General features: G+C 42.3%; 1 protein-coding gene across 5 annotated transcripts in view; it reads right to left on the bottom strand.

Moving 5' to 3' along the window:
* The window catches only part of DTWD2 (DTW motif tRNA-uridine aminocarboxypropyltransferase 2), a 94,534-nt gene extending 74,280 nt beyond the window's left edge, over positions 1–20,254 (bottom strand). The window contains exons 1-2 of one of the 5 annotated variants that reach the window (XM_075021679.1): positions 19,541–19,661; positions 14,317–14,430 (exon numbers count right to left, since the gene is read on the bottom strand). Coding sequence is in view for 2 of the 5 variants with exons in the window: in XM_075021682.1 (XP_074877783.1) it covers positions 19,541–19,668 (128 nt within the window). In the remaining 3 variants the exon portion in view is untranslated. Of the gene's footprint in view, positions 1–14,316; positions 14,431–17,778; positions 19,274–19,540 lie in introns of those variants that run through there. The other 4 variants (XM_075021680.1, XM_075021682.1, XM_075021677.1 and 1 more) reach the window with 4 other exon arrangements.
* Positions 20,255–24,239: the final 3,985 nt, after the last annotated feature.

Raw genomic sequence — 24,239 nt, 5'->3', positions numbered from 1 at the left:
CAACTTTACCTTATTTAATATAGTATTTTAAAGACAGAGCCTATCAGCATGTATACTTTATTTGCTAATAGCAAAACAAGTCTGAATCCTAGTTCAAAACAAGCAGATGAGAAAGAGGAGTTAAATTAAAAGCTCAGTTCTACGCCAGATGAAGTCAGAAGTCAATCCTGCCATTGATTTTTAATGAAAGCATGCTTAGTACCCACACATCTTTCAGAAGTTAAAAGAAGAGCTAAGGTTTTGTATCTCTCAATCCATGCAACAATGCTATATGCTGTCACTTAGAGCTATGAATTTAAGCCTTCTTCCTTTCACAGATGCCCCCCACCCCAAAAAAAAAAAAAAAAAAAAAAAAAAAAAAAAAAAAAGGCAAATGAAGGTATTGCTATACTTTATTTTGGTAAAACAGATGAATACACAACAGGAAGCCCATTCTAATCTATATTTAGCACTGAAATAAAGTGGATGCCTTCTATCAGACAAAACTTCTTTAAAGTGTACATACCCCTGTTGAAAGGAAAATATACCATTCTCTGCAGTTTACCTTCAACTGAATGTAAGCAAAAAATACAGTTAACAGAGCTTCATATGATGAATAACAGAAGTTAGGAAAATGGTTAAATATTAAACAGAATCTTCAATTAAAGTATTATTAAAATATTCTAGTGTACCATTCACCACTCCTCCATAGACGGCAAAAGAATGGAGTTGTGTTTATACATTGAGAGAACTTCAGTATAACTCAACATTATAACACATATAAAAAAAAGTAAGCTTGCAAGCAATGTTCTGTTCAGACTTCCTGATACCTCTTAACTGTAAGAGTACTATAAATGCTACACTACACTCTAGCGCCCTTTTTCTGAATAGCAGGCAGTTCTGTCAAACACACTTTCACTTTGATTTTGATCTAGCATCAATCTTACTAAAAAGCAGTCAAGTTTTCTGGTAAAATGCAATGAAATAACATATTTTAAAATAGTATAACTGTTACTAAACAGTAAACAGTTATTATATTTCATTAAAATGTGTTTTTACTGAATACAGAATATTTTATTTATTTAACCAGGCATCAAGTTCATTAAGTTATTCTAAAGCTTTTTGGACATACTGTAAGATGCTGCTTTTAAGGTATACAACCAATTAAGCACAAATGCTTTTAAATGCTGAATATAGCGGTCACCACATCAAACCCTAGAACCATCTTGATTGTACCTAATGACCACTCAAGGTGCTTTGCAGTCAGCATTTCTTAGGAAAAAATAACTTAAAATAATACTTTCTTTTGCATAAGAAAGCCAGAGGTCTGTTGCATAGATGAACTTTTCTTGTATAATTTGGAAACACTAGTGTTATAACTAATGTAGTATATTTGGCAAGCATGCTCACAAAAGTTAACAAAAACAAGCTTAGACTGCACCTGAGTACCTCATTAAGAGATTGACGGGAACAAGATGGACCACAACACTAAGATTTTGCACTGAGAAAATTAGCACTGCCTGGTCTGAGAAGCACTGGTATTAACTCAGACAGAGAACAACAGTACAAAGCTATAAACAGACTCATAAAATAATTCAGATTGAAAGAGACCTCTGGACATCAACTGGGACAGCTCTCCAATCAAAGCAGGAATAATTTCAAAGGTCTTGAGCAGCCTGATCTGAGCATTTCCAAGGATAGACTCCAGAGTCTCACCAGGCAACCAGCTCCAGCATTTAACGACTCTCACAAAGACTAATTTGCTTTTTCTTACGTTGAAACACAGCTACCTTTGCATTGAAACAGCCAGGATACACTGGAGCTCTTCTGCCACCAGGGCACACTGCTGGCCCCCCATTCAGCCTGCTGCCCACCTCGGTGCCCTAGGTCTTTATTGAAGAGTGGTTTCCTTGCCGGCCAGTATGCAGGCCTGCAATGCTGCCAGGGCTTGTTCAGCCCCGGGCACAGGGCATTGAATTTGCTGAATTTTGTGAGGTTCCTAATGACAAGACAGTTCATCAACAAGTCTCTGAATGGCAGCTCTATCCTCCTGCAGTCCAGCAACTGCTCCCTCTATGTTGGTGCCACCTGTAAGCTTGTTGTGCACGCCTTCTACCCTACCACCCTGGTCATTAGGAACACGTTCACCAGCTTTGCACACAGCATAAACCCCCACAGAAACCTCTCCTAAGCAGCTGTCTCATAGACTTTGAACTGTCGATCACTTCAGCTCAACAGTCCAGCCAGCTCCTTGTTCATTTTGTAGCCCCGTTTATCCAGTCTGCATCTTCTCATCTTGAATACCAGGGTACAGTAGAAAATTGTCGAACACCTCTCTAGTATTCTTATCCACTCAGACAAATGTAACCACCACTATTTCAAAACCTGTCATTATGGTTAGATGATATTAAAACCATTAACCAGTTTGGCAAAGTAGGTGGGCATGCTGTTCTTCCTTTTGTCCCCTACCTCCACTTCTTTTTGTGCTACATGACTTCATTAGTCCTCTGACAGTGCCGTTACTAAGTTTCTCCTTTGATCCCTCTCCAAAATGCTACATAATCTATATTTGCAAACATGAACAGAATATGAAACCAAAGCAGTGGCTCACAACAGAATTATATCGAAGGGTAACTAAATTAATAGGGTTTGATGGATTATATCCACTGTACTGTTCTAAATGTCAAAGACATCACCGAAGTAGTTTTAGAGACTGAAGCTCTAAGATATTTAGGTGTTCAGATCCCTCTGAAACTACTTGAGTTTAAAACACATACATATTCATCAGAATCTCTGCTTGGGTTTCGTAAGGCATAAAGGGCTATATATATAAAAGAAAGTTTGCTGTACTTGATGTTTGGGTTTTTTAATCTACTTGGAGATGACATATTCTAAAAGGCACTTAAAATCAATGTAATGCACTGCATTAGCTGCCTGCTTTTTCATACATTAGAGTTTTTAAAAGAACTTAGATGTTCCTGGAGAACTAGATGTGCCTTTTTCTTGGAGACCTGCATCTGGATTTAATTGCTCATCTCTTTGGTATTTTAATGAAGAAATTCCCTGTTAGAGGGTACAACTAACAATCACTTCTATTAAAAATAGTAAAACACATGTAAACCCTGACGATTTTACAGGCTCAGAACACCATTCAATGAAAACTCCAACAAAGAGAAATTATCAATTTTCTAAATCAAATCCTAATAGACACTGAGGAAAAAAATTAACGGGATTATTTACAAATTGTGTAAGAGTAATATTGAATTCAGAACTATCAGGAAAAACAAGTTCTATACATCATAAAACTGAAGAGGACAACTACTCTTGTCCTATATAAGTAACAAAACATAAGAACCCCCAAATCACCCTTTGTGAGCATCGTTCTTTATAAAATACCACTCATTTGATTCACAATTTTCTAGCAGTTAAGAATGTAATCCATTGTTAACAAAACCAGCCATGGTTAGTCACTGTCCCCTCATAACAGTCTGACCTTATCTCTGATTAACTTTCTGGCAGTGGATTTCTCCAGACTGTTTGGCTTCCTTAATAAACCCACAAACTGTAGGTGCTTTATTTAAGATAAGGAGCATTTTCTTTCCACTATCTGATGTGAGCATCAAAATACATAATTCCTGAACATTTCACATTCATTCCAATTTCCTCCATTTATTCTCTCCCCAGTGCATGATTGACCTATTTTCAATTTCATTAAACTGGACTTATGAAATAAATGGAAATGTTGAAGTGCTGGTACTAAACAGAAGTATAGGGAAGAACGCCTATTCTATGACACCATAAGAAAATGAAAATACTTTATAACAAACATTGTAAGGTTGTATAAGCAGATATTGTCAGTTCATATAAAAATTGTGCCTTTTAAGGTGCTCCTCCTGAAGCCTAAGGAGCATGAACATTCAATTTTATTTAAAATCTCTAGCTTTTTGGAAAACAGTTGATTGACTGCTTAAAAAATAGGAAAAAAAAAACCAACAAAAAAACCCCAACAAACTCAGAAAACTGTATTATCGATTGTTGATATAAAAACAATTATGAAAAATATGTAGAAAGAAATAAAGATCAGCCACAGTATTTGGCTACTCATTCGGTAAGAAAAATTCCAGTTAACTTTACAACATAAATCATCTACTATCTATTACTTTTGTCCCAGAAAAGCCACAGGATGAGGCCTCCAGGACGTGTTTTGTCTGTTTTGTTTAAATTATTGTCTTGCTGGACACTATGAAGTACAGCAAGGACACATTCTCCTTTATGTGACTAAGGCAATACAGCTGGACATTCATGAGAAGACAAACTTATGATTAAATGAAAACCAGCTGTTACAGACAGTTTGCAGTTCTTCAATACCGACACAGATGTTGAATAATTTTAGGAACTGAGGACAAGAATTTAAAAAGAAACTCTTAACACAAATTATAAGCTTCATTGATGTAACTCAGAAATGGTATGTAGAAAGATGGAGAAAAAAATAGCTGAGGACTATGTCTTAGAAGCCAGAGGAGAGCTATGCTTCTAGTAACAACACAGGCAACTACTAGGCTGACACATCCAGGAGTTCAAAGTTGGATTATTTGTTCCAAGCAGAAAGCATTACAGACTTTGACAAAAAACATCTCAGCAAAGCTTGTGGAGCTAAAGTATGATGCTGGTAAAGCTATAAAAGAGCCAAAAAAACCCTGAATCCAGTGCTCAGAAGACACTATATGACTTAAAAAATGAGAAACTGACACACAGGTGCATTGCAAGGGATAAATCTGGATGGGAGATCAGATGGTGGAATGAAATACAGTCACTAAAAGAAGACTCCAGCAACGACCTTCCACAACTTAAATGGAAGAAAAAAACAAAATCATAAATGAAAGGCAGCCAAAAAACTACAGGTGGAAGAAGTCAGATCACCCTGATAATTCATTCTCAGGAAAGTTGGGGGGGGGGGGCGGGGAGAAAGAAAGAAAAATAAATTCTGGCATACGGAGACAAGAAGGGGGGAAAGTTTGAGTGGTGCATCTGAAGTGACAGGAAATCTTGGTTTTGTAAAAATGAAACTCAGTTAGGCTGAGGGGAAAACAAAAGAAGAAGAAAAAAAAGGGTAACTGAAGAAGAATCTGAGTGAAGTAAGATCACATCAGTCACAGGATGTTCAGACAAGCTGTACAGTACTTTTACATCATAAACAACTCTGGGATATGTCAGGGCTGGCTTTCCTCAAAAGGAAATACGTTCTGTTTCATAGCACCACTTTCCAGATGAAATTCACCCATCCCAATCTCAGATGCAAGCCTCAGAAATTACAAGAAAAATCACAGAATTGGCTGCACTTAAACCAACTCTTACTTGCATATATGGATAACAGTCTGCAGCTTTCACCTAACCATTTTCTGTAACCATCACAGCATGAAAAGTAAAGTATGTATTTTCTTGTTTAGGTTTTTGCTTTCTGTTATGTTTATAAAAATCAATAGCAATTCTTGTAAAGGAACCACTGGTATTTTTAATATTCCTCATGATTAAATTGGGAAGGCTTGATCAATGTTGAAACATCTTTGGCTTCTCTTACAATACACTACCATCTGCAAGGCAAAGTTGCACTTGGTGTAATTACAGAAAAGAAGCAGATCAAAGGTACTAGAGTTGCTTTAATGAACAAGATTATTCTCTGCTGCAGTTATCTCTGGTTGTGCTCCTACTAGCCTATAGTTGTCCATAGTCAAAAGGATGTGGCCAGACTGACAAACTTTTTTTTTCCTTTTTCTTTTTTTATTTTAATTTTAATGCCAGCTGATCAAAATGGATGCTAACCAAGTCAGCAGAGCACAAAATAAGTGGCCTAAAAAGGTCACTACTCATTAATCTGATCACAATATAATAGGAAATGAATAAGTGCCTTTGAAATTTAGCCCAGCAGAAAGAAGTAACATTCAAGTTACTAAAATTTTTAAATCATCAACAGTTCTGGCACCACTCATTACTGCTAATATAGGCCAAAGAGACAACAGCATGAGAAACTACTCTGCATATAGTAACTGCTAAATGAAGAACAAAAATAAACTGAAACCCACTGACCAATGTTTAGCTTCATATTTATAATTCGAACCAACAGAAGCCACAGAATTTAGTGTGTGAACTACAATCATTTAAAGCAACATTAATAAAAGTGTGTTAAGATTGTAAGAGGCACTGAACTTCAAAACTAATGCTTGGTAATTTTTCCACTTACTTTAGCTTCTCTTCCTAAAATGTGGTACAGATTACATATATCTTAGTTCACCAATTTCAACAAGTTACAACTTCATCTGTAGTAAATTCTACATTTATTTTACTATTAAGTATATAATTTCATGAGTCCCTCCTAACATTCTTTAAAACTCCTTGAGAATCTTCTACTGAAAATAAATCAAGAACTCAAAAGACGTATGCGTCTATGAAGGAAAAAGGTAATTCTTGAATGCTAGAGACTTTCAGCTTGTGTACACTTGCCTTCCATACCCCCAGCCCTATTTAAATTTCTTAGCCTCTTCAGAAGAGCTGACATGTTACTGCATAAGTCCCTCTGCGGCTCCAATGGCAGGAAAATCTACATAACCACTTAGTGCTGGAATAAACTTCCACAGTTTGTAAAATAACTTTTTGCATTGCAAAAATAACCATTTATTGTTAAATAATTCTGCATTAGGCTGTAAAACCTTTAAGGAATGTTTTCCCCTTGATTCACATGTGTTTAAATGTCAGACTCACGACAGTAATTTGTTCTGTGGTCTTGCAGCTAGATTCTCTGCTGGCCAGTAAAGTACAATCAACTCCAAGTCTGAGGGCGGACAGGCCAACAGAATCTTCTTGCACAAGCACTTAACTCACCCCCTAGCTTTCTAAGGGTACTGCTTCAGATCTCTCTGTGCAAAAACACAGATATCCAAGTTGGCTATGAATGCATAAATCAAATATCAAAAAGAATACAGTCATGGCAACAGAGCTTTTCTTCATGCCACTCACATTTGCTACAAGTTTGACAAAGCCCCAAAGCAGGGTCAAACACCTGATTTACACCAAGGTCTCTCTTACCTTCTCAGCTGCCTAGATACCTATGCTTACAGAAACTGAAATACATTCACATCTCTACCCTTCTGTATTAAATTATATTTGAAATGATTTATATAAAAATCACTAAATGTCAGGAATAAACAATTTTTATTCACAGTAAGGAGATAAGAAATCTTTGCTAATACTTCTAGTTATTTTCTGAAGAAACACAACTTATAGGTGACAAGGCCTGTAACTATTTTATCAGGCTCATCTGTGTTGAAACTAGCTTACAAAAGCCTCATCAATTCACCAGTTCAGGGAATTCTGTCCCCACATTTGGACAACACTTTTAAAAACCTATTTATGCAATTACGAGGCCAACATAAGGGTACAACAGAATTGCAAACACACCATGTTTTTTGAAAAGTAATAAATGAAAAAAGTTACAAGAAATAAAATTCAGTTCCACAGGCCAAAAACCCATGAAGAGATAAATAATTTCTGATTCCTTCAGCTACACTGCAACACACAGAACAATTTACCCACTTTGCTATTAACAGCACGAGCTAAAGACAACTCTTTTAAAAAATATAATTCCTTTCCCAGTGTTTCCCTGCTAGGCACCCCCCTCTTCCCAGCTTCAAACAGATGTTGTGTCACTGACAAAGTCCTTCCACACAAATCCAAAGGCAGACCTAAGATGTAATATCTTCAACATAATCACTCTTCACAGACACTCTGTTAGACATATCTGCAAAATACTGAATACTACCTACCAAAATATATTCCTCAGCAAATGCTGATGCTGCAGATACTTTTGAGATACTGTCTTGTAAGCTACAATACATAGCATCTTTATAATGCAACCTTTGACTGCCACCAAGAACTGGAAAGTCAGTTTCATGTTTACAAAATGTTACTATTTCTAGGGTGTTTTGCCTCATCTCAGAATTAAATTTTATTACCAGCTATTTGTGCTCTTCCAGCAGATCTATAATTGCCATTGTCTCATTACTATACTATAACTTCACCAAGACCATCTCCTCTGTTGAAGTACTTCTTTCTGCCAGCTTTTGGTCAAATGGCCAGGAATGAGAGTATTACTATAACATTATCATCAGTGGTTACATTATTATCTTCTGCAGTTCACAAGAAAGATATATACAATTAATTTTAGTTTATTTTGAATGTGGATACTTTTGATTTAGTAGTATTAAGTCATCTCAGTGCTCTTTCACAGCAGTTTAAACTTATCTGAGTCAAGCCTCCACAGTTCCACCTTCTACCTCCAGTCTGATAACCCCACCCACAGCAGGCAGAAAGCTGGTAAAAGCCTGTCCAGGAACAAACTTACTCAGCAGAACAGCTAATTGGTTTGTTCAGTTTGGAGAAGAACAGGCCAAGGGATGACCTCCTCACAGGCTACAACTTCTTCAAGGGGGGACTGGAGGGGGAGTTGCTGATGTCCTCTCTCTAGTGACCAGTGATAGGACATGAGGAGATGGAATGAAGCTGTGTGAGGGGAAGTTCAGATCTGACATTAGGAAAAGGTTCTTCACTGAGAGGGTGGCTGGTCACTTGAACAGGCCCCCCTGGGAAGTGGTCACAGCACCAAGCCTGTCAGAGTTCAAGGAACATCTGGATGATGCTCGTAAGTCATAAGGTTTAGGTAGTCCTGCGAGGAACAGGGAGTTGGACTCAATGATCTTTATCAGTACCTTCCAACTTGAGAAATTCTATGATAATTAATCTACATTGGATTAGAACATTGCTCTCAGCAATGGTGGTCACAGGGCATGGTTCTCAGGCACCACTGGAGTAACCACCACTTTGCTATCAGACTCTAAGACTCAGATGGAGCTTCAGAAGGAGGATATACCTCTGCAAGTCTCAGGCTGCAGGGAGTGCTTGGGGCCTATCACTGGGGCATGTGGTCTCCTAGCCCGCAGGAGGCATGCAGTTGCCCACTAGCTGTTCTATAAAGTTAAAGGGCTATGGGAGGAGGTCACCCTGCACAGTATCAAAGAGCATTAAGAGATCAGCTGGATCTCTTCTGAGACCCTGAACCTTCAGCTGCAGCAGAGGGGCATGAAGAACCTGTGCCCATGAAGCTGGTAATGTAGAACTCTTATTATGATGAAGGCTGGAAGGTGGAGACCTCTCACTCCAGGAGGAAGGTTCCTGCCCCACCCAATGACTTGCAATTACACAATAGGTTCACTGTCTTCATAGCTGATGAGAAGTGGGAGTGCTGTCCAATGGAGCATCTCTGATGGCTTGGCATGACCCACTCAGGACTACTAGAAGGAAGCAGGAATTGATAATGGTAGAAGACTCCCTGCTGCACGGGATGGAGGCCCACCATGATCTGTCTTCTAGGGAAGTTTGCTGCTTGCTGGAGGCTCACATTTGGGATATTGTAGATAAGTAACCAAGGCTCATCTGGCCCTCTGGTGCTCTTCCGTGTAGGCACCAATGACACTGTTGGGGCGACCTGAGAAGTATCTGGCATGACTACTGAGCTCTGGGGGTGGAATTCCAGGGAACAGGTGATGTTCTTGTCAATCCTGCTGGTGAGGGGGAAGGGTCTCAGAAGGTCTTGATGAACCCTGCATGTTAACAACTGGTTGTGCAGCTGGTATCAGCAGCAGGGTTTTGTTTTCTACAACCATGGAACCCTCTTTGAGGGTCAACAGCTACTTGAAAGAAATGGGTGCATTTACTAAACAGGGCAGAACTACCTTTGCCAACAGGCTGGCCAAACTATTGTTAGGCAGAGCTTTAAACTAGAAATTATGGGGAAGGGTGTAATTCCTCAACAAACAAGTAGGGAAGTTGAGTAGGCAAGCCTTACAGTGATGGAAACAGAAGGGATATAGCAACCAAAAAGGCAGAGGTGAGGTGAGGACAGGCACGTGAAGAAGAAGGTGCCTGCAGAATAGCCTAATGGGGAAGGCTCTTAAGCCTGTACTGAGGAATCTGCATGCTCACATGCCTCTCTGCAGTGCTTCTAGACTCAGGATGGGAACAAACATCACCAGTGCTGCGCAGTAAGGAAGGATCACCACCCGCAACCTGCTGGCAGGAGGAGAGAGAAGTCTGTGTGCAGTTAAAAGGCTACAACCTCACTAGGATCATGGAGACGTGGTGGGATATCTTACATGACTGGCAGACTGTGACAGAGGAATATGGGCTTTTTAGGACAGAGAGCTTGGGAAGGCAAGGAGGGCAAGTTGCCCTTTATGTGAGACACCAGCTGAAATGCCTGGAGGTCAGCCTTGGGACAGGTCAGGAGTCAGTGAGAGGGGATGGGTCAAGATTAGCAGGCAGACCAACACAGGAGTTTTGTAGTGGATATGTGCTCTAGACTTCCTGATCAGGTAGAGTAGATAAGGCTTTCCTCAAACAATTGAAGAAGCCTTACGTTCACAGGCCTTCATCCTCATGGGCAGCTTTAACCATCCTGATATCAGCTGGAAGGACAATACAGCAGGCCTCAAGCAATCTAGATCTGAGTACATTGATAACAAATTCCTGGCACAGGTGAGTGAGGAACCCACAAAGAAAGTTGCTCTTCTGAATGTGATACTTATAAACAGCAGAGAGGAAGCCTTGGCATGACCATGAGAGGTGGAGTTCAGGATCCTAAAAAGAGAGAGCAGAGCAAAAAGTAGGACCACTGCCTTGCATTTCTGGAAAGCCGACTTCCATCTCTTCAGGGACCTACTTGGAAGAGTCCCACAGGATGTGGTCATGAAGAGAAAAGCAGTCCAGGAGAGTTGGCTGATATTTAAGGATCACCTCCTCCAAACCCAGGAAAGGTCCATCCCAACAACCAGGAAATCAGGAGAGACAGCAGGCAGCCTGCATGGATAAGCCAGGAGCTCCTGACTAAACTCAGACTTAGAAAAACAAAGAAATGTACAAGAGCTGGAAGCAGGGACAGGTGACCCAGAAGGAATACAGATCTGCTGTCTGAACGTGTAGAGATGACCAAGGCTGACCTGGAGTTTAATCTGGTAAGGGATGTGAAGGACAACAAGAAAGGCTTCTACAAGTACATAAACAGCAAAAAAGGTGGCTAGGGAAAACCTGAGCCCACTGCTGAATGGGGCAGGGGAACTGGAGAGACAGGACAGGGAGAAGGCTGAGGTGCTCAATGTCTTCTTTGTCTCTGTCTTTACCAGTAAAACCAGCCTTTGGGAATCCCAGGCCCTTGAAACCAGAGGGGAAAGTATGGAGCAAGGAACACTTACCCTTGGTCAAGGAGGACAAGGTTAGGGAGCACTTAAACAAACTGGATGTTCAAAAGCCCATGACAGGGCCTGATGGGTTGCATCCATGCAAGGGAGCTGGCTGATGCTACTCTGAGGACAATTTTGATTACTTCTGGATAGTGGGAGAGGTTGCTGAAGACTGAAACAAAGCAAATGTCACTCCTGTCTGCAAGAAGGGCAAGAAGATCCAGGAAACTACACGTCAGTCAACTTCACATCAATCCCTGGGAAGGTAGTGGAGAAAATCCTCATGGAAACCATTTCCAAACACATGAAGGACAAGAAGGGGATTGGGAGTAGTCAGATGGATCTACAAAAGGGAAATCGTTCTTGACCAACCTGATGGCCTTCTACAGTGAGGTGACTAGCTTGGTGGATGAGGGGAGATCAGTGGATGTTGTTTAGCTCAGCTTTGGTAAGGCTTCTGACAGTGTCAGAGCCTCCCATGACACCCTCCTAGATAAGCTGATAAAGTACCACTAAGATAAGCTGACTGTGAGGAGGAGTGAGAACTGGCTGAACAGCCAGATGCAGAGGGTTGTGACCAGTGGGACAAAGTCCAGTTGGAGACAAGTTGCTAATGGAGTACTCCAGGCATTGATACTGGGGCCAATACTGTTTAACCTCTTCATTAGTGACCTGGATGCTGGGACAGAGTACACCCTTACCAAGTTCACAGATGATACACTGGCAGGAGTGCTGAGTACATGGCTGTGCTGCCATCCAGAGATGTGACCCATAAATGAACCCTTTGATGAAAAGAAGGCTCAGAAAACAATGTAGGAAGTCACCACAGCTATCATAAAGGAAACTGGACTTACTTCAACCCAAAGAGGACTGGAGAGTGGCTTTTGCTTTAGATAAACTGCTCTATCAGCTAAGTGGATCAACCGTTTGTGTAAATGGACTCCCCTGAGATAATCGATAAAGAGTACCATCTTCCCAACCCAGCCAGACCAGCATGGAGAAAGTATTTATGTGGCTTAGCACAACCTAGTATAAAAGCTGAACAAACACCAAATGAACTTTGAAGAGAGCAATGGGTTTGAGCTGGATTCAACCCATGCATTCCTTCCTGGCAGTTTAGGATGCACAGTATAGCAATGGCTAGCATACAGAGACCAGTAATCACATTTCTATTGTGATCCAACATCCACTGTAGAATGCAAGTGCCATACTGCAATTTTATTGTGATTTCAGTACACTGCTGTATCAGTCTGCTAAATCAAAATTCATGTAACGTCAGATATGTTCAAACAAGTAAACCTGCTATTAAACTTTACACCTTTCCCTATGTGGAATATCTAGAAGAACCTCATGAGGGATTATGGGACTCTGACAAGAGGGACCTTGACAGGCTGGAGAAATGGGCTGACAGGAACCTCATGAAGTTGCAACAAAGGGAAATGCAAAGTCCTGCATGTGGGGAAGAATAACCCCAAGCACCAGTACACACTTTGGGACCAAACGGCTGGAAAACAGCCCTGTAGAGAAGGACCTGGCAGACAACAAGCTAATCATCAGCCAGCAAATTGTCCTCGCCCTTGCCACAAAGGTGGCCAACAGCATCCTGGCCTGCATTAAGAACACCACCTGGAGGTCAAGGGAGGTGATCCTTCCTCTCTACTTCGCACTGGTAAAGCCATGTCTGCAGTGTTGGGTCCAGTTCTGGGCTTCCCAGCACAAGACACACAAACATACTGGAGCATGTCCAGCACACACCCAAAGATGACTAAGGGACGAGCATTTTTCGGAAGAGGAGAGGCTGACAGCTGGGACTTTTCAGCGTGGAAAAGAGAAGGATCAGAAGGATCTTATACATGTGTACAAATACCTGATGGGAAGGAATGAAGATGGAGCCAGACTCTTCTCAGCAGCACCCACTATCAGGGCAAGAGGCAACGGGCACAAGTAAAACACATGAAACTCCATCTGAACACAGGAAAACACTTTTTTACTGGTCAGACACTGGAAGAGGTTCACAGAGTGGTTGTAGAGTCTTCATCCTTGGGGATACTCAAAATCCAACTGGACATGGTCCTTAGCAACCTGCTCCAGCTGACCCTGCTTGAGCAGGGGTCTGGACTACATGATCTCAGGAGGTCCCTGCCAATCTTGCCCATTCTGTGTGTCATGGTTTAACCCCCAGCCAGCAACTAAGCACTGCGCACCAGCTCACTCACTTCCCCCCCACCCAGTGGGATGAGGGAGAGAATTGGAAAAAAGGTAAAACTTGTGGGTTGAGATAAGAACAATTTAATAGAACAGAAAAGAAGAAACTAATAATGATGATAATAACACTAATAAATTTACAAAAGTATTACTATAAGGATAATAAAAGGATTGGAATATACAAGTGATGCACAATGCAATTGCTCACCACCCGACAACCGAGGTCCAGCTAGTCCCTGAGTGGCGATCCCCTCAGCCCCACTCCCCCCATTTTATATACTGGGTATGACATCACATGGTATGGAATACCCCTGTTGGCCAGTTTGGGTCAGCTGCCCTGGCTGTGTCCCCTTCCAACTTCTTGTGCCCCTCCAGACTTCTTGCTGGCTGGGTATGAGAAGCTGAAAAAATCCCTGACTATAGTCTAAATGTTACTTAGCAACAACTGAAAACATCAGTGTTACCAACATTCGAACTCAAAACAGCACTATACTAGCTATTAGGAAAACAATTAACTCTACTCCAGCTGAAACCAGGACACTGTGATTCTGTGATGTAAGCAATAGTGACAAGACAGTGTGATCATACTACAGGTGCAGCTGAAAACCCTAATCCTACAGAACTCATAGCAGTCATTGACAATTATGTCCCGATAGGAAGCAGGTAATCCTCTTCAGAGAGCAAAAGAGAAAATGCCTGAAGTGCAAAAAAATTACCCCAAGTATGAGATGGAAATACTGCTCCTTCCCACCACCATTTGGAGAAGGACCTATATTACTAGTGTCTTGTTATCACTGAGGCACGAACCACAAATAACAGAGATCCCCATAGACTAGATGATACTTACCCTCCTTCACAGTAGCGCCATACATACACACACTAATACCAGATGATGAGATATAGCAATGCCCTCCTGAAATCCTACAAGAGTCCTTCCAGTCACACAGCGAACCCACCTCTCCTGATGAAGGAACATAGAACATAATTACTGGCACAATCTGGCTTTTAGTTGCTGCCAAATTTAACATGCATGTGAATGGGTCTCATTTTGTTTCACCTGCTTAGCCTTTTCCTTTCTGTCTCCTGATGATGCACAAATTTAGCTCCTTCTAAACTCTGCAGGATCACCTTATTTATCCATGTAATTTTGACATGTACGTTCTCAGTTACACTTGTAAACCTACTTTACACATTTAACTATACTGAAAATGAGTAAATTCAGCAAAAATATTGCTCAGATTTAGGAGTCTTTGAAAGTGCTAATAGCATTTTAAAAAAAATTTGCCTTTGATACACCACTTAAGAACCTGGAATAATAAACTTCACTCCAGTGATGCCTGTCACCTAAATGTGGGGGGGTTTTTTTCCTTTTTTTTCAATGCAAACTTAACAGGAAATGCATGAAACTTTTTAAATTATATCCTACAGAACGGTAAGTCACCTCTTACAAGTCATGAACCATGAGGAAACATACAGTTTCAGTTTCATAGAATGTTTGTTTAAGCAGTGATAAGTAATCAATATATTCAGGGAGTGAAAAATTGCAATAAACATAGAGCAGTCAAAATAAATGCCTGGAGTTCATTTTTAAGAACATCAAAGAAATCAAAGGCTATGGAGCTATTTTCTTGCAGCAGGCATTGCTAAAAGAATTAATGCATGCTTATTTCACTGTCTCTGATAGTTAATTAAACTTTAAAATTCATGTTTACACTTAAATACCATACCAATGTGCTATAAAGCAACTGCATATATTTATTGTGTTGAAAACAGACCACATTGCTGCTTCAGCCTTTGCATGACTTAACAGGAATATTAAAAAATATTAACAAATATGGGACACTTATGTAAGAAGACTAAATTTTTCCTCAAAACATGAAGCAGCACTATGCCATCACATCATTATCAATCTATCAACACTATCAAGAGTGCTCACACAGTACCCAGATTAAGTATAGTATCTGTAATACCTTAGATATAGGCAAAGGGAGCATTTGTATTAAAGGATTAAAGTTACTCCTTCTCTTCCCCCCCTGCCCCTTGATATACAAATATCACATAACAGCATATATCATAGCAGAACCTGAGAAAACACCAGTGGTTGTTATTCTAACTTTATCCTGGCTTTACAACATAAATTAGCCCTGCAAACATAGAGGACTGTTTCTAGTGGGGATTTCTGATGGCCCACAAGAGACCTAGCAATACGCATAGATCATAAACAATACTCACAGTTAAAAATCTTAGTTTTTCCTGAAAACATTCCTCAGAAGTTTTCCTACTACAGTGAAATTCTGCACATGCACAGTCAAGACCTGCAGTAACAAGTCATCGTGCATTTATTGCTTTTGTACTACCAAAAGGCTTTTTCCCTAACAGCACACCAAGTATCTAGAAAAGAGTGAACTCCAACCTATACAAGGACAAAATTTCAAAATGGTATATTGCTCTCAGCTTGTCACACCACAAAATCAAATTGTTGTCCTATATGGCTTCAATTGTGGGGCCTGCTCATTTTGTTTTCCATGCTAACAGCAATTTGGAAACTATATTAAGCTTATTCTGCAATTTAGATGTCTTTAACTTCTGAAAGGAAGTTGAACATTGTCAGCTGAGAAAGCCTAAGAAGTGATCAAATAATCATTGGTGATTCAAAGTTTATCACCACTGACCTTCTGGTTTTGGCAGACAACCAATTAAACAGTAGCCTCAAGAATAAAACAGCATGAAGTCAACTGCACATACTTCCTTTGCATCAGCCATTTGCCACCTCAAACACCAACTATGAGTAGGATCATTTTCCACAATCTTTTTTTTTTTTAAACTAGTGCTTACACACACACAAGCCTTCAAAATGTAAAATTTAATTACATTATTTCATTCAAACTCTCCACCATAAGCTATTGCAAATGCTACCGTTTTCTCCACAACCACCATAGGCAATAGAAAGTCTCAAACGCATAATACTTAGAAACATTTTGTTCCTTCAGGACACTCAAGTCATTCACATTATCCAAATGAAAACTTATCTACCTTACTCCCACATTTCTGTTTCACATCTTGACTGAATGAGTACTTGTTAGAAACCTGTCAATCGGACATCTTGCCATATCAAAAAAAAAAGCCAAAACCTTAAGTCAGTCCCCACGAGGAATCACCAGATAATGCTAAAGAGAACCTGTTCTTCTGTGCTTTTGTACTGAATTCAGACCATCACCATTACAAACTTTGATTCCAAATACTCTTAAATCACATCCATTAAGGTGCTTTACAGTAAAAATCTACACTATAGTTTAGAAAATTGAGGGATTCAGTTAAAGATACCCAACCATCACCATCATGATAACGTTCAGGGTAATAATCAAGTTTCATAACATTCCCTCCCACGATGCACCCTAACTCACTGACTTACTCACTTTTACTCCAAGTCATGCCACAGAACGCTGTGCTCAACGACAACCAGAATGAGGAAGAGGATGGAGAGGATACACTGCAAAAATAGACTGAGTGCAGAATTCAGTCTTGCATCGCAACCTCCATCAAAACTTAGTTTCAAAAAAATTGCCACTTTCCTTGTTTCTTAAAAAGCAAGCAGCTCTGTGGTCTTTTTATCCTCCCTGGTTTCTCTGCCCCTACGTTTCTTTCAGTGTCTGTCCTCATTGTACCCGTGCTCTTCACAGCAAGTGTAATTCATTTATTGTTCTTTAGGAAGCTGTTGTTTTAATACTATATGGTGATGAGGAGCTGAGTAAATACTTTCCATCAGGTTTTACCACGAAAGAAAACAGGGGGGTGCCTATTCTGGAAACCATTTTTGCAGGTGACTCAGCAGAGAATCTGTCCAAAATCGAAGGAACTAGAGCAGAGGTTATGAAACACATTGACTAAATAAACAACAATAATCAGCACCACCCTACAGGCATTTTGAAAGAACTCAAGGTTAAATAGGTGAGTAAGGAATGACAGTAGGTTAACTCTCATTCAGCTGTTCCTTGGCACCTCAGGACTAGAAATGGCAAACATGAAACAACTTCAGAAAAATTAAAATCTGCAACAAATGAAACTGTTACTGTAAGCTGAAACTATAATTAAAAATATGGTTAGTGAACACTTCCAAAAACACATGATTTACATGAAAACATTTGGCATGGCTTTTGCAAAAGGAAATCTTGCTTTTCAAAACTATTTTAAGACCTCTGAAAGACTCAACAAATATGGGGATAAGGGTGCTGTAGTTGTAAAAAAAAAAAAAAAAAAAAAAAAAAAATCAACTTTAGCTTTCCAAAAGACTTTTAATAAAGTCACTTACCAAAAGGTTACTAGGAAACTAAGCAGCCATAGCATGAGGAATGGTCCTTATAAGAATGAGCAGAAACACATTACCCAAAGTATAAATCTCTGGCTTGCTCACACCTTGAATACTATGTGCAAAAGAGGAAGGTAGCAGCTACAACCAAAATAAACAGAAAGGTAATTCTTCCCCCTGGGATCTGTTGGCCTGAGGTGTCTTCTTGCCAGCCAGACATTGCAGAACTTTACATGGGTTCAGGGGGGCTAGAGAAATTCAAAGAAGAAAAAAAAATTATCTACAGGGGCATATTAAACAAACACAAACCGACATCTGGTTCAAGAAGTCCCCTGAGCTAAAACTCACTGGAGAAAAAAAGAACAGCAAAGTGTCATGCATCTGCTAGGTTTTCACCTTTGGGCACCAACTATGGCCTGTGACTATTTTTTCTTTAATGCTCAACGCAAATGTTATGCATTACATGATACGTATTTTTTATGATTACTTATTTACAGGAACCTCACCAAAAATAAGCTCCTGTACTCTGATGCTTTAAAGAGACTACAACTACACTGATAGTAAAATTACATGCCTTTCTCCTTGTTTAACTGATCAAGAGAAACAGATGAAATCAAAATAAGTACTGGAAATTTTTTTCTTTGGTGCTTTTGCACAAACTTTTCAGTTCAGGGACAATTGACATACTGCCAGCTCTCTCTATTAAAAGGACGTATATACATGGACATATAATCAGGTTACAAGGTTTTTCTGTAAGATCAAAAGTCACTGCCTACTTTAAAAAGATACCCGAGTTCACATCAAGTTATATTAACTCTTCCATTCCGCAGTGCTTGAATGAATTTCAAAATTAGCTGCACAGTTGTCACATAAGGTTAGTTTCTCGTTTTCTTTTGACAAAGCAGCAAAGACTGAGCAGCCGTACTGAGGTGTGGTACTTCACCGCATGGCACTTAGGGGACACCGCACCGTCCTCTCCCCCACCTCACTCTCCCACAGACTCCAGGGGACATTTTCCACCTTGTCCAGGTGTCACAGATGCAGGCTGTGCTTGGAAAGAGAGTCTTGGGGTCTAACCCAGTACAGCCAAACTTACACTCCTGGCGAGAACCAGACACTTCTCAAAAAAAAAAAAACCACACACACAAAAAAAAAACCAAAAAACCCACCAAAAAAAAACAAAACGAAAAAAACCAACCCAACAACTTCACACCAGCTCGTCGCCAGCCTCTGTAAGTCCCCCCAGGCGCTGCCCCCCTACCCCCTGCCCACCATCTTCCCCGCCAAGCGCTGCCGAGGCGGCTCCCCCGCCCCGCCGCAGGGAAGGCGGTTTCCTGAGGTGAAACGGCCGACGGCGGGCCAGAAACTCTCGTCTACCGCTGCCGACGGACGAACGGACGGACATCTCGACAAGGTGCGCGTGTGCGCTCCCGCAGCCTGTCTCTGGACACGGAGACGTGCGAGATTTCGGGAGGGGGGGGGGGACGGACGGACACGCGAGGGCAAGATTTCGGGGACAGGCACACGCGAGGGCGACTCCTTCCCCGCCAAGTAACCGACCCCCCCCGCCCGGCCCGCCGCCAAGTAACCGAACACCGTTTGCCCCGAGCGCTGCGCCGAGCGCTGCACCGCCCGCCGCCCGCCACCGCCACCACGACGGCGCGCCGCCTCGGCGCAGGCTCCCGAAGACCGGGGCGGGGCGAGGCGAGGGCCGACCGGGCCCGGTGCTCCCGCGACTCCTCCACAGCCCTGCCCCGCGCGTCACCTGCAGCGCCCGCACTCCGGCCGCCTCTCGCAGCGCTCCACCGGCAGCTCCCACAGGCCCGCGCAGCCATCGCCCTCCTCGGCCGGGGACGGGGACGGGGCCGGGGCCGGCGCACTACCCCCCTCCATGCCGGCGCGGCGGGAAGCGCCGGCCGCCGCCAGGGGGCGCCAGCGGGCAGGAGAGGCCGCCGTCCACGCACACGTGAGGCGCCCCCGCCCCTTCGCGGGGCCTCATCCAATCGGGGCGGGGGGGAGCCTTTCACCCGGCTCGTTGGGGAGCGGCGCGGCCGGCAGGGGCCGCCCTTGCCGCGCGTCGCGTCGCTGCCCGGGGCCGGCTCTCCCCGCTCGGGCCCCTCCCGCCTCCGGGGGCCGGCTCTCCCCGCTCGGGCCCCTCCCGCCGCCTCCCCCGGCTGAGGCGCCCGGCGGGGCCTGGGGCCGCGGGGCCGCCCCTGCCTTTACCCGGAAGGGCGTGGGCGTGGGCGCCTGCAGGCGGTGAGAGCGGCGCTAGCGGCCCGCCCGTCACAGCGGCGGGGCCGGCCCGAGCGCCTCCTGCCAGGCCCCGGCCTCGCCCGCCGCAACCGCGCGGGGCCGGCGACCGGCGCCGCCACCCGCGGCGTCTCCTTCGGCGCGATGGCAGCTTCGGCCGTGCCTCTCGGCCCGTCCGAGCGGTGCCGGGCGTGGGGTGGGGCGGGGGAAGGCTGCGGGGCGGCGGGCCTGGCCGGAGCCTGGCTGGGGGCGTGTGCGTGGGTGTCGAAGTGCGAGAAAACCCGGCCAAGCGCTTGGAGCTGCCGGCGTCCCGCTCCGCCCGAAGAGCTGGCGGGAACGGTCGCCCGGTGCTAGTGACAGTCGTGTTGGAGATTGAACTTGATACCACTGAAAAATAAGAAAAAAATAACTGCTGGTCGCTAAATACATACCTGACCACTTTAATTGGTATTTTATTTGAAGTGCTTCAGGGTAGGCGTTCGGGCCTTCCCATCGTGGTAGGTATTCTTTACACTCTTTCTTGAGTTCCCACAACTCCAGGAGAGAGGCTGCAGCATGAGCTATGCGAGTAGGAGGGTGGTCAAGTAACAGATGAGCTATGGCTGTCTTTTCCAACCCCAGTACCACCTTGTCTAGTAGTTTAAGACCAGCCAGCAAATAAGCACCACGCAGCCACTCACTCACTTCCCCCCCACCCAGTGGGATGGGGGAGAGAATCAGAAGGAAAAAGGTAGGTCTCATGGGTTGCGATAAGAATGGTTTAATAGAACAGAAAGGAAGAAACTAATAACGATGATAATAATAAAATGACAGGCTAAAAAAAATAAAAGGATTGGAATATACAAAACAAGTGATGCACAATGCAGCTGCTCACTACTCCCCAACCAATGCCCAGTTAGTTCCCCAGCAGTGATCCCCCCAGGCCAACTCCCCCCAGTTTATATACTGGGCATGACATCCCATGGTATGGAATACCCCTTTGGCCAGTTTGGGTCAGCTGTCCTGGCTGTGTCCCCTCCCAACTTCTTGTGCCCCTCCAGCCTTCTTGCAGGCTGGCCATGAGAAGCTGAAAAATTCTTGACTTAGTATAAACACTGCTTAGCAACAACTGAAAACATCAGTGTTACCAACATTCTTCTCATACTGAATCCAAGAAATAACACTGTACCAGCTACTAGAAAGAAAATTAACTCTATCCCAGCCAAAACCAGGACATACCTGCTCTTAAGAATTAAACTGTAGATATAAACCAGGATTTACTTGCAAGTTATACTGTGCTCATTAAGTCACATGTAATAATAAACAGACTATATTGGAGTCTGTTATACAGTAAAATGAAATTCAAGCCCAAGGTTGTTGCAGCTTACATTTGAAATCTACTAAAATACAGTAACTAGTGAATCTCCATGCAAGAGACCCTCTCCTGAAATTAGCAACTGCAGATAAGTTGGCAGGTTGTATTATTTCCTGTTTTCTGTTCTGCATCCAAAATAAAATGTATTATGTTTATATATTTACAGTCTTCAGAGCCATTTGATGTAATTTAGGCCTGCTGCTACTACATACATACACAATATTAAGATGGTTTTGCTTTTAGGTTTTGTATTTTTGTACCGTAGTCTTGTATTTGTAGCTCAGGCTACAAATTAATTCATTTTCTTGTATAGCCATTAGAATGCATTTTGCTCACAAGATAAAGAAATCAGAGACCAGTGATTCTGAAGCTGGCTATAAATAACAGTGTAAATGCAAAAAAAAATAAGAGGTAAGGAAAAGGAAAACATACCACTATGCAAATTTTAAATTATGAAGTTATTTATTGCTAGTATTATTTGTCACCTAATTTAGGACAGGGAGACCAATGCGGGGGGGGGGGGGGCACACATGGGACTTTTCTATGAAGCTGAAAGCCACGTCACAAGATGAGTTGGTATAACCTACAAAGAGCTTATTCAGGCTGATTATTAGAAGTAACGCAGTTGTAGTGGACAGGAGAAGGAGTGTGGATGACTTAGTCCAGGGTCACTTTTCTGCTTCTACCTTAGTGAAAAGCATTCCCATGCAGAGCTACTGAGAGGAGCCTGAATATGCCTTCACAGCTTCCCATGAGAGTCCTCAAAGAATAAGGTTTTATCTGGTCTGGTAAGAATAATTGGTTTCAGTCATAAGTTTAGAAGTAAACCACTGTAAATCATTCTGGTCTGACTACACAGAAGAGAAAAATTGATCTGCTGATAGATGCCTAAAATGTAATAATAACATGAAGTAATTTTATTCTCAAGGGAATAGGCAAATGTACCAGGGAATAGCTAGAGACTAAACAGAGCACGAGTGCTGTAGCTTTTCTCTGTATATATACATCTGAAGAGCAAAGTGAGCAGTTTAAACTGAAGGAAAACGTTGGCACAAGATCAGGTTAGGATAAACTGCCTGTGACTAAAGTGTAGGCGTGAAGGGTAGAGGGTTCCTGTTTATCAGAACATTGCTGTTCTGGACTACCAACAAAAGCAGAAGGGATTAAAAGCCAGCTTGACCCTAGCGTTTTTTTGGAACAGAACTAGTGTTTGCTTATATGCATGTTGTTCCAGAGCTTAACAGAACAGCAACTTCTCTCACTACAGGCCAGCAAACTACAAACCTGACACTAAATACACATTTAAAAAAATTGGAAGCATGATTTCTAGGCCAAAAAGTATTAAACAACAGAACAAGTTTAAGAGAAGAAATGCCTAAATATTGAAGATTAAGGCAAAAAGTAAAATAGTTTTTAATGGCAGAACTTGATAGTCCTTTGCAGGCTAATAGGTAGATACATCCACACTACCTATTTAATGCATGACTTGAGTATTTGATGTGCATACTTAAATCCAAATTAACACCTCCACCATCATATTAGAAACCTGAGGAACTCGCAGCATCTCTTTAGACCAGTGTTTGCAATTTGAAAATTTACAGACCTAAATGATGGTGTGACTGGGAGCTTCTTACTTGGATTGAATACCCTTTGATGTACTGCACTGTTCCCTTTTTGGTATTGTGAATGATCACATGTTGAGTGAGTAGCTGTAGACTCACTGTAGTATGGAAAGTCCATTAAATTTTATGGAAAGTACCATTCCTTTGCACGTCTGATCTCTTCTGCATTCTTATGTAAACCATTTATCTTTTATTCTAGGATTAGCCTTTGTTAAGTAAGAACATGTTACATTTTTTGCTGTTAAAAGTGGTGTACCCAGAAAAGTTCCACCCCCCACCCCAAGAAGTTCAAATTTAATATATATTTGTTTTAAGAAATGGGAAAAAGTTTTCAGGATGGCAGTTCTCAAACAAGCATATTCAAATGGCAGGTGCAGTTCCCCAGCAGCTTTAACCTTTTTCATTCAAAATGCCATGTTTCTACTCCCTGGCTTGCCTTGTGGTGTCAAATACCAACATAAGTAATTTGAAATCCTGCTGGATTTATGATCTTTTTTTTTTTTTGCAAAAACCATATCCTCATACAGAATGTGCTTTCATGGCAGCTCACAAACATTGAATTCAGGCCAGTTGTGGTTCTTCTTTCCTGTCCACCCCCATACTTGGCCATGGGTTCAGGGGATTGATCCAAAAGCCAGCAGTTAAGCTGGATGAACTGCCTGAACGGGCTCACTGCACAGTCACTGGTGTCAGCACAAGGCGTAGGCTGCGTGAGTGGAGTTGGTGCTGGGAGCTTGGAAGCAGTGACGGGCTGTCTCAGTGCGCCACAAGTGAGCCTGGAGAACTCACTAGCACTGAGAACTGTGAGCCAAGGGGAAACAAGGTTGGAGACAGGTGAGCTGGGAGGTGCTTATACAAAGGCTGCCGTGAAAAAGTAGAGATGATGGGGTTTTTTTGCTCTTCTATATTTCTGCCCCAATTCCTCAGAACAGCAGACAGATATCTTGCTATTTGTACAGAAGAATGGTATTAACAAAGCACCTTCTAAGCTGTTCTGTGTGAACAGAACCCTACGTGCACATATAGAAGCCAATATGTTAGATTAGGGGGTTCATGAGCAATGTTGGCAAGTACCACTATGGGTGGCAATAGAGCTCAGTGCAGGACAAGTTTGGGGGTGTCTGAACTCAAAACCAGGAACTGTTGAGTTTTGGGGAAGAGCTTGCTTTCTGTTCAATGCAAACATGCACTGACCTGGTTTGCCTGCCCTCTTGTTTCCCGAGGCAGGCCTTTTTGAA

Source organism: Buteo buteo, chromosome Z (genome assembly GCF_964188355.1).
Source record: "Buteo buteo chromosome Z, bButBut1.hap1.1, whole genome shotgun sequence".
Lineage (NCBI taxonomy): Eukaryota > Metazoa > Chordata > Aves > Accipitriformes > Accipitridae > Buteo > Buteo buteo.
Note: the sequence above shows the minus strand (reverse complement) of the source record. Positions and strands in the feature narration are given on the sequence as shown.